We start from the raw sequence: 15,941 nt of genomic DNA on the forward strand, positions 1-15,941 counted from the left end.
TGGGAACTGCCTTTAGGCTATGGAGACACTGTTTCTTCAATAGATAGCTGTATTTGTGCTTCAGGCTGTTCGGATGTAGATACACCACATGAACCTTGAGATGGTATGTTCTTCATCTTGGTTGGTTTGACCACTGGAGAGGGGCAATGAGGGAGTTAGGGGAGGTGTAGGGAAATCCCTGCATGTGCTGCTATTTGCCCCACCTCCTCTTGTGCTTCTGTGTGCCCCCATGCGCCGTCTCCTTGTTCTGCTCTTTATGGGTTGCTGCTGTTTGTCTCCCCAACTACTACCCCACAAGAACTGGCTTCACCTCCAAGCATCAGCTATGGTAAATCCACGTATTCAGTGCATTCCCCTTCCATACCCTACCCAATGTTTCAGGCTCTGCAAACTCAAGCAGAATGTGCTGTATACAGTTACACTTCGGGCTTGTCTACACTGACAGGGCTGCCCCGGTGCAGATGTGCTGCTGTAGTGCTTAGTGAAGATGCTACCTACGCTGACGGGCGAACTTCTACCATCAGCATAGGTATTCCACCTCCCTGAGAGATGGTAGGTAGGTCGACGGGAGAAGCCCTCCCGCTGATACAGCAGTGTCTACACAGGGGGTTAGATCGGTATTACTAGGTCGCTTAGGAATATCGATTTTCCCCTGAATGATGTAGTTATACTGACATAAGTTTTTAGTATAGACCAGGGTTTTGGTTAGTAATTAGGTTGGTATAACGATGTTGCTCAGGGTGTGAAAAATCCATACCTCTGAGTGATGCTGTTAAACCGACCTAACCACCAGTGTAGACAGTGCTAGGTCTATAGGAGAATTCTCACGTCAACCTAGCTACTGCCTCTCAGTGAAGTGGATTACCTACGCCGATGGGAGAACCCCTCCTGTTGGCATAAGTAGTGTCTTCACTGAAGTGCTACAGCAACGCAGCCCGTTTTAAGTGTAGACAAGTCCTTAGGGGTTACATTGTGAAAGTTTTCTTCACAACCATAACAGCTAGAGCCTTTTATTTTCAATGAAAACTGAGACTTGATAGAACAACCTAGAAGTTTGCTGACCGCTCTCCCTAGGCCAGTTAGGGCTTGGTCTACATGGGGAAATGTACTGGCAGAATTTTACTAGTATAATTGTACTGCTGTAGTTATACTGGTATAACTTCCTGTGTGGAAACTCTTATTCTGGAATAAGTGGCTTTTTTCATTTTCATACCACATCCAAAGCAACATAATCTAAATAGAAAAAATGGCATTTTTATTCCAGAATAAGAGTGTACTCATGGGAGCTGTATTCATATAGTTCTAGTGGTACAACTATGCACAGGTAAAATTTCCTGTGCAGGCAAACCTAAAGATATTTTCTATCTCTTTTTCCTGTTACAAGCAGCATAATGACTCGTTTATTTTTCTGATGATTCTATGGGAAAATATTTATTCTAAGGGCATGATTCTCACTTTCACCAAAGATCTTTTATACTGATCTGACAAAATGTAATTGATGCCCACTTTAAAGCTCCCTTACGCTACCGGAGAAGCGTAAAGAGGCCTAAATGCAAACCGGGCCTTAAAATTTTGGCATAATTCATACCTATTGGAGACATTTTTCAATTTGTTTCTGGAAAGTTGCAAATATCAGTTTGCTCAGATGGAGAAAAGAAAATGTTGAGATACAGACAAGTGCCTCTGCTCCAGACAATCCAAACAGCCTCAGGGTAAAATTTTCAAAAGCGCCTAGGCGACTTAGGAACCTAAGGGCTGGTCTACATGGGGAACTTGCATCGATATAGCTGTCTCTCTCAGGGCAGAGGTGAAAGTAAGCCGGTCCGGTCCGGCGTACCGGACCGCACCGGCTTTGGTGGCGGGGATTTAAAGGGCTCAGGGCTCCCTACAGCGGCTGGAGCCCCGCCCAAGCCCGGCTGCTGGAGCTGCAGCAGGGATTTAAAGGGCCTGGAGCGCTGCAGCGGCCGGAGCCGTGGGCCCTTTAATTTGCCCCTGAGCCCCAGGGGCTTCAAGCCACCCCTGCAGCTGGGAGCCCTGGGGTGATTTAAAGGCCCTGCCACCACAGCCGGTGCCCAAGGGCCTTTAAATCTTGAGAGGCCCCCCTCTTCCTGTTGAGGCCACGCCCCACTCAGGACTCCGGCAGTACTGGTAAGTCCTGTAAGTTGCTTTCACCACTGCTCAGGGGTGTGAAAAATCCACACTCTGGAAAGACATAGTTATACTGACCTAACCCCCTGGTGTAGGCAGTGCTAGTTTGATGGAAGAATTCTTCCGTTGGCCTAGCTACCGCCACTCAGGGAGGTGGATTACCTACGCCAGGGGTTCTCAAACTTCATTGCACCGTGACCCCTTCTGACAACAAAAATTACTTCACAACCCCAGAAGGGGAGACTGAAGTCTGAGCCAGCCCAAGCCCCGCTGCCCTGGGTTGTGGGCCCAGAGCCAAAGCCCGAGTCCCGCCGCCCGGGTGGGGGGGGGGAAGGCGGGGGCAAAGCCAAAGCCCAAGGGCTTCAGCCCCAGGCAGGGGACCTGTAACCTGAGCTCCACCGCCTGGGGCTGAAGCCCTCAGGCTTTGGCCCCAGACCCCAGCAAGTCTAAACCAGCCCTGGCGACTCCGTTAAAAGGGGGTTGCGATCCACTTGGGGTCCCAACCACAGTTTGAGAACCGCTGACCTACATTAATGGGAGAACCCCTCCTGTTGGCATACTAATGTCTACACCGGTGGTTTTCAACCTGTGGTCTGCAGAGCCCTGGGAATCTGCAGACTGTGTATAAGATTTCCCAAGGGGTCTGCACCTGCATCTGAAATTTTTTAGGGGTCCGCAAATGAAAAAAGTTTGAAAACCACTAGTGTACACTGAAGAGCTACAGTGGCCCAGCTGCAGCTGCGTTACTGTAGTGGTTTAAGTATAGACATAGCCTTAGTCCTATTGAAAGTCAATGGCACTTAAGCTCCTAAATTATTTAGGTAATGTGGCCAAGTGGCTAGAGCACTAGTCTGGTGCTCAGGTGACCTGGGTTCTATTCCTGGCTCTGCCACTGGCCTGTTGGGTGACATTGGGCAAGTCATTTCATCTCTCTGTGCCTCAATTTCCCCATTTGTAAAATGAGAACTATGATACTGACCTTGTTTGTAAAACACTTTGAGATCTATTGGTGAAAAGTTCTATGTAAGAGCTAGGTATTTTTCTTGTATGTTATTTTGAAAATGTTACCCGTGATGTGAAATCCTGTCTGGTATTATTTCTTAAATCAGGCATGTGATGTGTATATATAGTTTCTATGTATTATTGCTGTAACACAAGTCAGTGACACCTCCTCTTTGGAAGAGAAGAAACAGTTTTCCTAAATGAAGGTAAAGAATTGCAGACTTGAGGTTTAACTTGCATTAAATGAAGCTGACAGTATTAAATGAATTGACAGCAACTAGTTTAACTGTTCATGAAGTGCAATTTAGTACCTTTTCCATTGCCCTTTTATGTTGGCCTTAGTCACTTTATTGTTCAAATACTTTTTATATATTTATGTCTTTATGGAAAACAGCACTACAAGAGGAAAACAGCCTGACATATTGATAACTTAAAACTTTGTATATAAGGGGCAGGAGGTTTTATTGGAGTCCAGGGTAACAATCTTACTCCATTTTCTGCTTTTCTCGTGTCTTTTATTGACAGGTTTCATGTTTGGTGTAATTTAGCCAAACTTTAGCAACATCTATACGTTAGTAAGCTCAGTTAATTTCTGTTATATTCTCCTTCCACTTCCCTATGAATTGCTTAGTTTATATGGCCCATAAGGTAAGCTTGACATCTTGGTTTTCAGTTGTGTATATGGTTTAGTGCTAGGGTGACTAGACAGCGGATGTGAAATATCAGGATGGGGGTAGGGGGTCCCAAAATTGAGACTGTCCTTATAAAATCAGGACATCTGGTCACCTTATTTAGTGCCCTGAGTTAAATAAGAATTAAGGTTTCCCAACATAACACGGCAAAATTAAACAGAAGATCTTGATCTAGCTGTCAAAACAGGCTGCAAATAAAATTAATGTATTCGGGTACTGATCTAAACGATCAACTTTCTGCAGAGTTACTGTATGATATGACTTAGTCTGGCACTCATAATTTTTTTAGTATTCAGTTTGCTTAAACAGAACAATAACAATTGGTTTATAAATTAGCTATTTATATTTCTCACAGAATATTTTCTGTTTGTACCATTAAGATTTTGTAGAGAGGGGGAAAATTGTGCTTTTATAGACAACCGCATTAGGATGTAGTTCTTGGTGTTTTGTTTTGTTTTTTCTTATAAGGTTTTTGAGCCTAATTTTAGTTCAGTTTTAATGGGACAGCAAATTACAGATTTGCAGTGTGGAGTCTAACTTGAGTTTCCCTGTTGAAAAGGCATCCTGGGTTCTGAAATACACCCTATTCAATTACTGAAAACGGCGAATGCAGTTGGTAGGACATAGGTATGTGAGTGACATTGACATTGATTGCATTTTCTTCCTCTTGCTACTGCTCCACAGAATGGGAATCCAACCAGTTTCATGCTGTTTCCAGCATGCATCCTCTGCAGTCAGTAATAGAGAACAGAAAATTAGGAAGGTAGATGTTGATGGAGATGGGGACTAACTTTTTTTTTTTTTAACTCAGAGGTTTGGGAAAATAAGAGAATCCCAGCGAAATGGAGCTCAGAATCTGGAAATCTGCTCCAATTTCCAAGAAATGTCAGATGGTTAATTAAAACTGCTGTCGTTACCTCTTCCTATTTAAGGTACTTATATGGCTCCAATTAACATTGTATGTCTCCATCTTTAATGTATATTAAGGGACTTGCCTAAAGTCACACAGGAAGTCTGTGGCAGAGCAGTAAATTGAGCCCCAGTCTTCCAAACCCAAAGTGGTTTTCCAAGCACCATCCTTTTTTTTTGTTGGTGCAGATTAGTGGCTTCTATAATAAACTCTGGGAGACAGATAATCCTTGGAGATAGTTTTACGAATCATCTATCAAGTCTTCTTGACTAGATGGTTTTCCTGTTCTTTTGTTGTTTGTTAATCTCTGATTTAGAAAGTAACACTGTAATAACTGATCACCATTATATGTTGAAGACATGAGGAAGGGATATGAATCCTCCTCCTATTTTTAAGCAGGTTCCTATTTTTAACCAAGTCTCCTTTATGAGCCAGGGAGAAAAGGAGAAAATTATATTAGAATTGGTTAGAAATACTATTCTAATTTAAGACAAATAAAAGATTATTTAAATAAACATTAAATAAAATAATCTAGCTGGGTAGGATAAGTAAGGTTCACTTCTGTACCACGTACACTAGAATCTTGCCAATCTGGATTTTGCTACTCTGCAAAACCAATAGTTCTCCCCCAAAAAATCAGATGGTCTCATGTCACAAAGGTACGTAGATAGCACTATAGTGATGTCTTTTGTTACTAAGATTCATTACACTTAAAAAATATACTACAGTGTATTTACTAGCAGATCATAAAATGTAAGTAATTAAAACTAAACTACCCTTGTTAAATAAATGAGCAAAGGTCAAATTTACAAACCTAAATATCTGAAGTTAGGCTGTTAAATCCATGTTTAAGTACCTTAAATAAAAGCAGCCTGATTTTCAGAGGTGCTGATCACCTACCTCCAGCTACAATTAGTCAGTGGGAACTGCAGGTGCTCAGCACTTAAAAATCAGGTCTTTTTTATTTAGATGCCTAACTTAAGGTACTTAGATTTAAATGTTTTGATTAAACTATATTCAAATTCTATGATTTTTGTTTATTGCAAACTAATCTGTAATGGATTCCCAGTCCATATGAATTAATGAGGTTCTGCTGTATTTTGATTTCGCTCCATTCTTTACGTTTTGGCTTTCATTTATTATTTCACTTTGTCTCTCTTCATCTATGATAGCTTCATACAGTGTACTAATGGATTATGTCCCATTTATTTTATTTACTTCTTAAATCCTAACTTAAACCAGAATAAAGTCTGATGTAAAATAGATATAGGCTAATGACTTTGATCTTGTGAATATGCCTTTATTTGTTTATTTAATATTTTTGCTGGGGCCTGGATGTATTGACGGCCATCAGTAAATATATTAGAATAAGAGTGTTCTCTTCTTAAAATACAAAACACAGAGAACAGTTAAATATTTAAAGGATCGTGTAAACTGATTTTGAGATGAACTTGTCAGAATGCACACGGCTACAACAACACTGCATTCAAAGGATAACACATTCTTCTGTTGAATCCTGATTGAATCATGAGATTGCTCTGGCCACCAACAAACAAATATTGTTCCCGCAGCATTGTTTCAAGTGTAGTTTGCTTTTCCAAACACACATTACTGCCTCAGTAATATCTGGCTCAAAACTTCTAGCTTCAAGCTGGGTAATTTTGGTGTAAAACCCTTTCTGAATAACCTTGATAGGAACTAAACTGTAGCTAACAATAAACTGGTGAACAGTGATTCTTTATTGTCAGGCCTCAAGGTTTTGGTTGTTATGAAATGGGTCAATAAAAGAGAGGTCTGTATATATGTAAAATAGTTAATGTGCCAGTAGATGGTGCTCAAGAACATGCACTACTGTTCCTGAGTTTTTCAGGAGCAAAGCAGCTTTTGTATACTGCAAATGGGATTCGGTGGCTGGGCTGAATGGGTGTGGCTCTACCCAAAGGACAGCTGTTCCTTCTGCTTGCTGTTTTTTTGGCTTTAATCAAACACTTCCTTTGGGCTCATCTTATTTATTGCACAATAGTTAGGGAATCGTTAACTATGTTTAGTTAATAAAGCTGTTGTATTAGCCTAAACCATCTTTATGCATGGTGTTTTATTCACCTGCATGTCCTGATCAAAAGGCTTTTTAAAGGGCTTGATATTGACTTGGTGCCATTAAGAACATTTGGAAAGCTGGGCATTGGTAATAGATCCTGCCAGTTTCTTTCACTCTGTTCAGTAAGTAACCATCCTCGGAATAGCTCTCCTTCCTGATCCTTGATTTATGTGGAAGCTGAAAAAATTCTAGTCTGAACTAATACAGGCTGATTCAGATTAAATAGTTTTGCCTGGCAAATTTAGCAGAGCATCTATCATTGTTTCTTTCCATTATTTTGTTAAGAATCTGGATAGCCTGTCTGCTTTATGAGGCAGTTTAGTTCTTTGTTTGCCCTAATAGAAACATGTGACACAGAGTTAAGAAAACAAAGGCTGTCTTGCTTTCTATTATTTTGGTTGGGATTATTTTGGTTTTGGTAATCCGAAACAGGTTTATATGGTACTTCAAGAATGGGTACGAGTTAAATTTTGGTTGATGCTGGAGAGAGAAAAATGGCAAGCTCTGGAAAAGCAAATCCAGCTGGCTGCTTGGTCAATCAATTGCAGGAATTCAATTAAGGTTTTAAAATGTGTTTTTCAGTTTGTGTGCAGGACACACACACAGAGAATGAAGTACATACTATTTTTACCATATAGAAATGTGTGTGTGTGTTTGAAGAGAGTTGTTTGAGGGGGAGTGAAGAGGGGGTGATAAATAAGGTGTATTGCATTTTTTATTGCAGAATTTATGCATCTACGCAGACATGAAGAAAAAATAAATTCTTAAGCCTTGTATGTGCTTGTGTTTGAACCATGGGATTCAAAAAGTTAAACTGTTTTGACAGAAGATGTTTACTTGACAAATGGTGTTTCTGGAAATATACAGATCTGGTGGCAGAAAGTCTTCTTAGTCTTCCTTGCAGGGAGCCAAGATATGGCACACACTCTGTCTTCATATGATGTTAATTCAGGTTATTGTCTGCCAGACTATTCCATTCTGCATAGGAAAAAATCTAATTAAAAAAAAGAAAAGAAAATTTAAATGGAAAAAAAGACTCACTAGATCATCTTGTCCATGCTGCTGCTAAGTTCAGGGCAGCTCCTTACCATATATTATTTTACACTTTGTGTAAATGGAAGGAACATCTATTTATTTTTGTATGTGATCACTGGATTTAAGAAAAATCCTATGGTACATGCTGACAATACAATTTTATTAAGCTAAAATGCAAGACGCTCTGTCCTTAAGGACTGTGCCTCAGATGAGCAGTCAATTATAAATGTATGTGTTCGTATCTGTATCTAATGTAAAATTCCTATCACTCCTATAAAAATAATACTGCAAGGGACCGGGAGTTAGACCTAATATTTGCTTTTATCTGTAAAATGGTTAGAATCTGGTTGTGAGTATTCTCTGGTCTCTACGTTTTTGCTAGCAAGGAAGTAGGGTGGGAAACCTCAAGAAAACTGATAAGATTCGCTCTGCTTGAATGCTTAAACCCATGGTAGGATTTTAAGTTTGTTTTAACTTAATAGCATTATATAAATACAGATTAGTATTAAGGATTTTCATTAACAAGACTTAGAAGAACATCACAATAACACAGATCGTATTGCTGCTAGGTGGTTGCAGTTGGTTGGTTATATGTTTAGCTCTAAATTTGCAAATGTAGTTATATGGCAGAGGAGGCTGGCTGGGGTGTCTTCTAAGCTGGACAGGAGTCGGGAGGAAGCTGCTCAGTGAGGAAGCTAGTGATGTGAGTGGACGCTTGGCAGTGTTAGGTAAAATGGGAGAAACTGGAAATGGGTCAGTGCTCAGCAGGGAAGCTGGTTTAGGTGTTGAAGTGGGTTGTTGAGAGGGGCTCTAGAGGCCAGAGTGGGAAGTAGAAGATGATCTTGATTGTTGCAAAGTAGGCACCTGGTAAGGGAGAGGCACTCAAATAACGTGCTTGCAACCCTCCTCCTTTCCTGCTTACGAGTTCTCCAGTTAGTAACTTTCCTTCTGGTTCTGCTGAGGTACTGCTTCCCTATCAGCAGCCTCTTATCTCCAGCTTCCATGTTCAGCCACTTCTAGTCTCAGTGTCATATTTTCTAAATGGACACCCAATCTAATTCTCAATTACTGAGGGACACTCTCCACTCATTGATGTATTTTGCTTTCCACAACTAAATCTCTGTACAACTTTTTATGAGTGATGTACCCGAGTATTTGGATTCTAATATCTAAACTGTATTGTTAAATCTATTCTCCTAAATTTGGGTTATTGCTGATTATGTACTGTATGTATCATATGACTTTTAAAAACTAACTTTATATTTGTGGATAATCTAAGCACTATACCCAGATGTACAGACACTCTTTTCCCAACCTATGTGTTATATATATTTTAACAATAGCTTTCCTTGTCACTCCTGCCAGTCTTTCTCTTCTCCAGTAAAAGTGACATTGGCTGTAGCAGCAACACCAGCACCACAGTTTCCCCAAACTTTGCCAGAGTTTTCAGGATCTGGTTCCGCTCCCAAGGAGAAAAGCTCAGCATGGACCCAAAAAATAAAATTAAAAGGGTCATGCTTAGATAATCATGTAATATGTATGCTGAAAATGGCACAATGAAGGTTGATATAGCAGGAAGGAAATCTTCCAGCATGTTGGCCTGATTCTGAGCTTACTTATACAAGCATAAATCTGGATGTCACTGGAATTACTCTGGATTTACACCAGTGTCACGGACACCAGAATTGCAGGTTCTGTATGTAAAGAGTGAGTGTGGTATGGGGAGACATAGCATTAAGATGGGCGTCAGAACCTTTTCATGAAAGTGTTGACTTTTTAGCATTGAAATTTGCAACTTAAAATGTTATAGTACATTTATTTTTGTAGAGAAATAAGTTTTTAATTTAATTTTACATTACTAGTAAATTTAGAGAATTATTTTTAGCATTTAGTTAAGTACTGTTGTATAAAACTGTTGTATAAAAATGTATCTTCTACTTTTACTATGAAGCTGTTCAGGCTTTCGCTTATGACTGAATTTACACAGCATCTGAGATAAGCTCAAACCCTGATAAGTTTGTCATATTACATTATATTTACTAGATATCTCTGCAGAAAACAAAATCTGCTTTATGAAAATGTTTGTGGTTTTTTTTGTCTCTATCTAACTTTAGAACTTGTAACCTCAGATACTGCATACCTGCAACCCTAATCACAGGTTCCTGTAGGTCAGTGGGTCTCAAACTTTTTTTTACTGGCAACCCCTTTCACATCGCAAGCCTCTGAGTGTGACCCCCCTAATAAATTAAACACACTTTTTAGTATATCTAATACCATTATAAATGCTGGAGGCAGGCGAGGTTTGGGGTGGAGGCTGACAGCTCGTGACCCCCCAGGTAATGACCTCGTGATGCCCTGAGGGGTCGCGACCCCTAGTTTGAGAACCCCTGCTGTAGATGCATAGGTTTCCAGTGTACTTATTTACCCCATTCAAAAATTATTTTAACCCCCCCCAGTCCTGCCCACGCCCACGTGCAAACTATTACAACAAAACACTGTATTAAAGAAAAACTCGCCACCAAGGAAGTGCCATCCAGAAAAAAATTCTTGGCCTGCTTGATTGTTCACTAGTGTTGAACCTGTTGTTCAAGCCATTCCCTACTGTCCAGTGTTAAATGCTGGGTCCTATTCTGCTAATTCTTACTCAAGTGAGTATTCCTCACTCATGCATATTAGTCCTATCAAAGTCTGTGTGACTGCTCTCCTGGGAAACTGTCACTTGAGTGAAGGAGTGAGGACTGCAGGATCAAACTTGTATTTTGTAACATGATGAAATATTTACTCCAGTAAGTTGCTCTAAAAATGGGAAATCTCGTTGATATTTTGCTTTCTTCCTTACTAAAGTATGCACTGGGAATAAAAAACACGCTGTTAGTAGAGGTTTTTTTAAGTATTTGTTCTAATTAGTTTTACAAAATAGCCTGTCTCTCTACAGCTTTCAACAGTTATGAAAACTGAGTGGCATTATGTCGCGACATTTTATTTGTTATGCTTAACAGCTCTTTAGGAATTTTTATAATGTGTTTTTCTTTTGTGTTTTTCTTTGTTTTTAATTTCTTAAATGATCCCTCTTTTCAGATTTCAAATTATAATCCTTTTCCTGATCCATTGCTGAAGCCCTGTGATCCATGTCAGAAGTACTTCCAGGTCAGATGCCCTTTCACATATTTCCATAAGCAGAGTCTTTTGAAATCGTTCTCTTCTTACCAGGCCCATATTTGTTTTAATTTTGCATTCATGAGTGGAACAAGCAAACACTTTCCTTTCTTTTTTTCTTAAATTGATCCTTTCTTAAGTAAAATTCTTACTTTAGGAAAGGTTTTTAACAGCTGAGTAAAGTACAATCACAAACAAATAAGTTCTATTAAAAACATTTATGTTATGATTGGATACTAATGTTCTTGTGTTTGTATCTAAAAAAAGCCTTGCACTTTTAAGGTTTGTGACGTGGCTTTTGAAAAATATCTATATGGGCCATTTGGTTAATATTGTTATTTGTATCACAGTGGTGCCCCACCCAGGATTATAACCTCATTGTGTCTGACACTGTACAAATGTGAAATAGTCCTGCCCCAAACATGGATCAGTATCTGGTTAAAAAATAGGAAACAAAGTGTAGCAATAAATAATCCATTTTCACAATTGAAAGAGGTGAACAGTGGGGTCCCCAAGGATCTGTACTGGGATCTATGCTGTTCAACATATTCATTAATGATCTAGGAAAAGGAGTGAACAATGAAGAGGCAAGGTTTGCAGAATATACAAAGTTATTGAAGATAGTCAAGTTCAAATCTGACTACAGAGAGTTACCAGGGGGATGTCACAAAATGGAGTGACTGGGCACCAACATGGCAGATGAAATTCAACATTGACAAGTGCAAAATACTGCACGTTGGAAAAAATAATCTCAATTACACACATATTATATAATGGGGGGGGGGGGGGAAGAGATCTTGGAGCCAGCATGGACAGTTCTCTGAAAACGTCAGTACAATAAGCAGCAGTGGTCACAAATGCTAACAGAATAATAGGAACTATTAGGAAAGGAATAGAAAATGAGACAAGTCATAATGCCTCTGTATAAATCCATGGTACACCCACACCTTGAATACTGTGTCCAGGTCTGGTTGCCCCACCTCAAAAAGGTTATAGTGGAACTGGAAAAAGTTCAGAAAAGGGCAGCAAAGGTATAAGTAATACCCGGGCATGTAGGTTGTTTATTGTTTTCATGGTTTGCTCTACATGCTTTGTGCCTTTGAGAAAAGACTAAATAATGCTTGGTTTTGAAGATGCTTGTTCTGTGTCACTGCAAATGTGTGCTGTTACTGGCTCACTAAGGGAAACTCTTACTGGTGCCAATACTGAGTTGGACCTGTGTTGTTAACATGGTTGAAGAACGCGGGACTGCTGTCCAGAGATCCAGTCTAGGAGATAGTGGAACCGCTTGTCTGTAGATCCCTTGCTTCATTTGTTGCAGAACCTGGTGGGGTTATAGTGAATGAGGCAGGGGATTGCAGGAAGAGAGAGGATGCACTCATGGTTAAGGAAGTTGTGTGCTACCATGGAGGACTGGATTCTATCCCTGCCTCTACCACAGAGCTCCTACGTGATGCTGGGCACGTCACTTAAACCAGACTTGTTACAGATGGCTACTAGCTGTGTGTTCCTCATTTTCTGGGTGCCCAGCTTGAGATCCTGAGGTCTGATTTTCACCAGAGCTGAGTACTCTCAGTTGCATCGGAAGTCAATGAGAGCTCTTCTCTGAACAAAAAAGTAATATAAAATGCTAAGATCTCTGAAAAATCAGGTCATGGGCATTTCAGATTGGGCAACACTGTTGACATTAATGTGTCTGTGCCCCATTGCCCATTTATAAAATAGGGCAAATAATACCATATATTCTCACAGGGATGTTATGAAGGTAAATAAACTAATGTTTGTGGAACACTCAGATACCTGAACCTGCCCCCATTGAAGTCAATGGCAAAACTCCTACCCATTTCAGTGGTGGAGGATTGGGTCCTTAATAGGGCAGCATACGACTGAGTTCAGGATCAAAGCTCAAGAGGGTTAAATTAATCACTATAGTGTCTGATTAAAAAACGTCCGCCTTCAGTTCATATAGTCACAGAATATTAGGGTTGGAAGAGACCTCAGGAGGTCATCTAGTCCAGTCCCCTGCTCAAAGCAGAACCAACACCAACTAAATCATCCCAGCCAGGGCTTTGTCAAGCTGGGCCTTAAAAAACTCTAAGGATGGAGATTCCAAGTGCTTCACCACCCTCCTAGTGAAATAGTGTTTCCTAATATCCACCCTAGACCTCCCCCACTGCAACTTGAGACCATTGCTTCTTGTTCTGTCATCTGCCACCACTGAAAACAGCCTAGCTCCATCCTCTTTGGAACCCCCCTTCAGGTAGTTGAAGTCTGCTATCAGATGCCCCCTCAGTCTTCTCTTCTGTTGACTAAATAACCCCAGTTCCCTCAGCCTCTTCTCGTAAGTCATTTGTCCACATCCCTTCTGTAGTGGGGGGACCAAAGCTGGACACAATACCCCAGGTGTGGCCTCATCAGTGCCGAATAGAGGGGAATAATCACTTCCCTCGATCTGCTCGCAATGCTCCTACTAATACAGCCCAATGTGCTGTTGGCCTTCTTGCAACGACGGCACACTGTTGACTTGTATCCAGCTTCTCATCCACTGTAATCCCAGGTCCTTTTCTGTAGACTTGCTGCTTATCCAGTCAGTCCCCAGCCTGTAGCGGTGCATGGGATTCTTCCATCGTAAGTACAGGACTCTGCACTTGTCCTTGTTGAACCTCATCAGATTTCTTTTGGCCCGACCCTCCAATTTGTCTAGGTCACTCTGGACCCTATCTCTACCCTCCAGCATATCTACCTCTCCCCCCAGCTTAGTGTCATCTGCGAATTTATTGAGGGTGCAATTCATCCCATCATCCAGATTATTAATAAAAATTAATAAAAATGTTGAACCAATGTTGAACTGGTATCAAGCGGAGTGCCCCTAGGACTTACCCCGGGGCACTCCGCTTGATACCAGTTGCCAGCTAGACATCGAGCTGTTGGTCACTATCCGTTGAGCCTGACAATCTACCTAGACAGCTTTCGATCCACCTTATAGTCCATTCATCCAATCCATACTACTTTAACTTGCTGGCAAGAATACTGTGGGAAACCATATCAAAAGCTTTGCTAAAGTCAAGATATATCACATCCACCGCTTTCCCCATATCCACAGAGCCAGTTATCTCATCATAGAAGGCAATCAGGTTAGTCAGGCATGACTTGCCCTTGGTGAATCCATGTTGACTGTTCCTGGTCACCTTCCTTTCCTCCAAGTGCTTCAAAATGGATTTCTTGAGGACCTGCTCCATGATTTTGCTGGGTACTGAAGTGAGGCTGACCAGTCTGTAGTTCCCTGGGTTCTCCTTCTTCCCTTTTTTAAATGTGGGCACTATATTTGCCTTTTTCCAGTCGGGCTTTCCAGGGGGCTTTCAGAACGCTACGAAAATTGCAGAGGGCTAGGTTTCTAGCAGCTTTCACACGGCCCCATTGATATCAAAGGAAGTCTTTCCACTGACTGTAATGGGAGCTGGATCAGGCCCACAATGCTGAAGTTAACTCATACTATATGAATGATGAAATTGGGACCGTATTAAGGCTGACATTGACAGGAACCAATATTGCTTGCAAATAATTATTTGAGTATGCCTTATAATTTATTCTCATTTACCTGTATTATCTTTGTTCTCCTCTTCTACTGCTTCATTGCTTTCTTGGTTCCAGTGAAGTATTTAAAAATGGCCAACAACAGGATCCTGCAGCAAGGGGTAAATTCTGTCTTTCTAGAGGTAGGTCTACACTTAGGGTAGTCTGTACAATGCAGGAACTGTGCGCCCCACGAGCATGGGTATAAATAGTAGTGTAGCCGGTTGGTGAGGTTAGGGTATAAATAGTAGTGTAGCCGGTTAGGTGAGTGAAGTACAGACATGCCAGAACCCTAAGGTGTATACCCTACATGTCTCTCTATATGCCCAAGCAGTGCCTCCCCTGTAGCAATGTAGTGTCTCACTGTCACAGTTTTTCCCTGCTGCAGGGAAGCTCCCTGCTGCAGGGAAGCTCCCTGCTGCCAGAGCCTTTCCCTGCTTCTTCCCCATGCCAGAGCCATTCACTGCTGCATGTAGCTACACGCTTCAGGAGCAGCTAAGGCTGTGGCAGGTGCAGTTCCATAACATAACACAAGGGAATGTAGGAAGTGTGGGTGGAGCAAAGGGGGAGCACACACTGTGTGGCACAGCATCCTGACGTGTGGGGACTCCCTGTGATATTGCACAGGTAGTGGTGGGAGCATTGGCTCCCACAGGTAGTGGTGGGAGTTAATCCATTGCTGCGTGGATCCTTCAAGTCTCCAGCTTCTTTAAGGGCACATAAGACTGTAAAAGCCTCTGCAGAACAGCTCTGCAGACTTTCTGTGACTTTTAAGGAGGGACAAGGTTTCTTTCCCTTCCACTCACAGGCTGGGTGCTAGCAGAAAGATCTGAACCTTATAGATTGGCAGGTCCCGTAGAATAGTTGTCTCCCATGAATCCTGGCCTATCCACTTGGAGCACTTTTATGCTATGTATGCTAAAGAGCAGTGCTGCTTTATGGTCTTTCTGAAAGTACAGGGTTCAGGTTAATTCACAGAAAACTATGATTTAATATTTTCTTTTCTTTAAGTCTCATGATTTCAATTAAGTTTAATTGTGAATATTAAACACATTTATTTTTTCTTCATTATTTTAAGTCCTTCATGTTTCCTTTTTATTTTTAATGAGGTGCTGTGTGTCCTATTGTAATGTGCCTACTCTAGGGGCATTAGAGAGTAAATGTGCCATAATGCCAAGGCATTTTTGCTTGTAGTTACAAAGATGTTGTTGTCTGGAGGGTCTGTATAATTATTGGCTTCTGCACTGGCAATGGAATCAGTTTTACCATATTGAAATACTTCTGTAACTCTGAAATCAGATTCTTGGAGCAGCCGGAGGCTGTGTAT

At 41.1% G+C, this 15,941-nt stretch overlaps 1 protein-coding gene across 13 annotated transcripts in view; it reads left to right on the plus strand.

The window, feature by feature from the left end:
• APBB2 (amyloid beta precursor protein binding family B member 2) overlaps window positions 1-15,941 on the plus strand; it is a 291,641-nt gene that overhangs the window by 111,129 nt on the left and 164,571 nt on the right. For 7 of the 13 annotated variants that reach the window (XM_039541020.1, XM_039541023.1, XM_039541026.1 and 4 more), the window contains exon 2: window positions 10,964-11,032. The exons of the other annotated variants lie outside the window; for them this stretch is intronic. In XM_039541020.1, coding sequence (XP_039396954.1) covers window positions 11,014-11,032 — 19 coding nt within the window. In that variant the 5' untranslated portion in view covers window positions 10,964-11,013. The remainder of the gene's footprint in view (window positions 1-10,963; window positions 11,033-15,941) is intronic. 13 annotated transcript variants of the gene reach the window in all.

The sequence above is a fragment of the Mauremys reevesii genome, linkage group 5, assembly GCF_016161935.1.
Source record: "Mauremys reevesii isolate NIE-2019 linkage group 5, ASM1616193v1, whole genome shotgun sequence".
Taxonomy (NCBI): domain Eukaryota; kingdom Metazoa; phylum Chordata; order Testudines; family Geoemydidae; genus Mauremys; species Mauremys reevesii.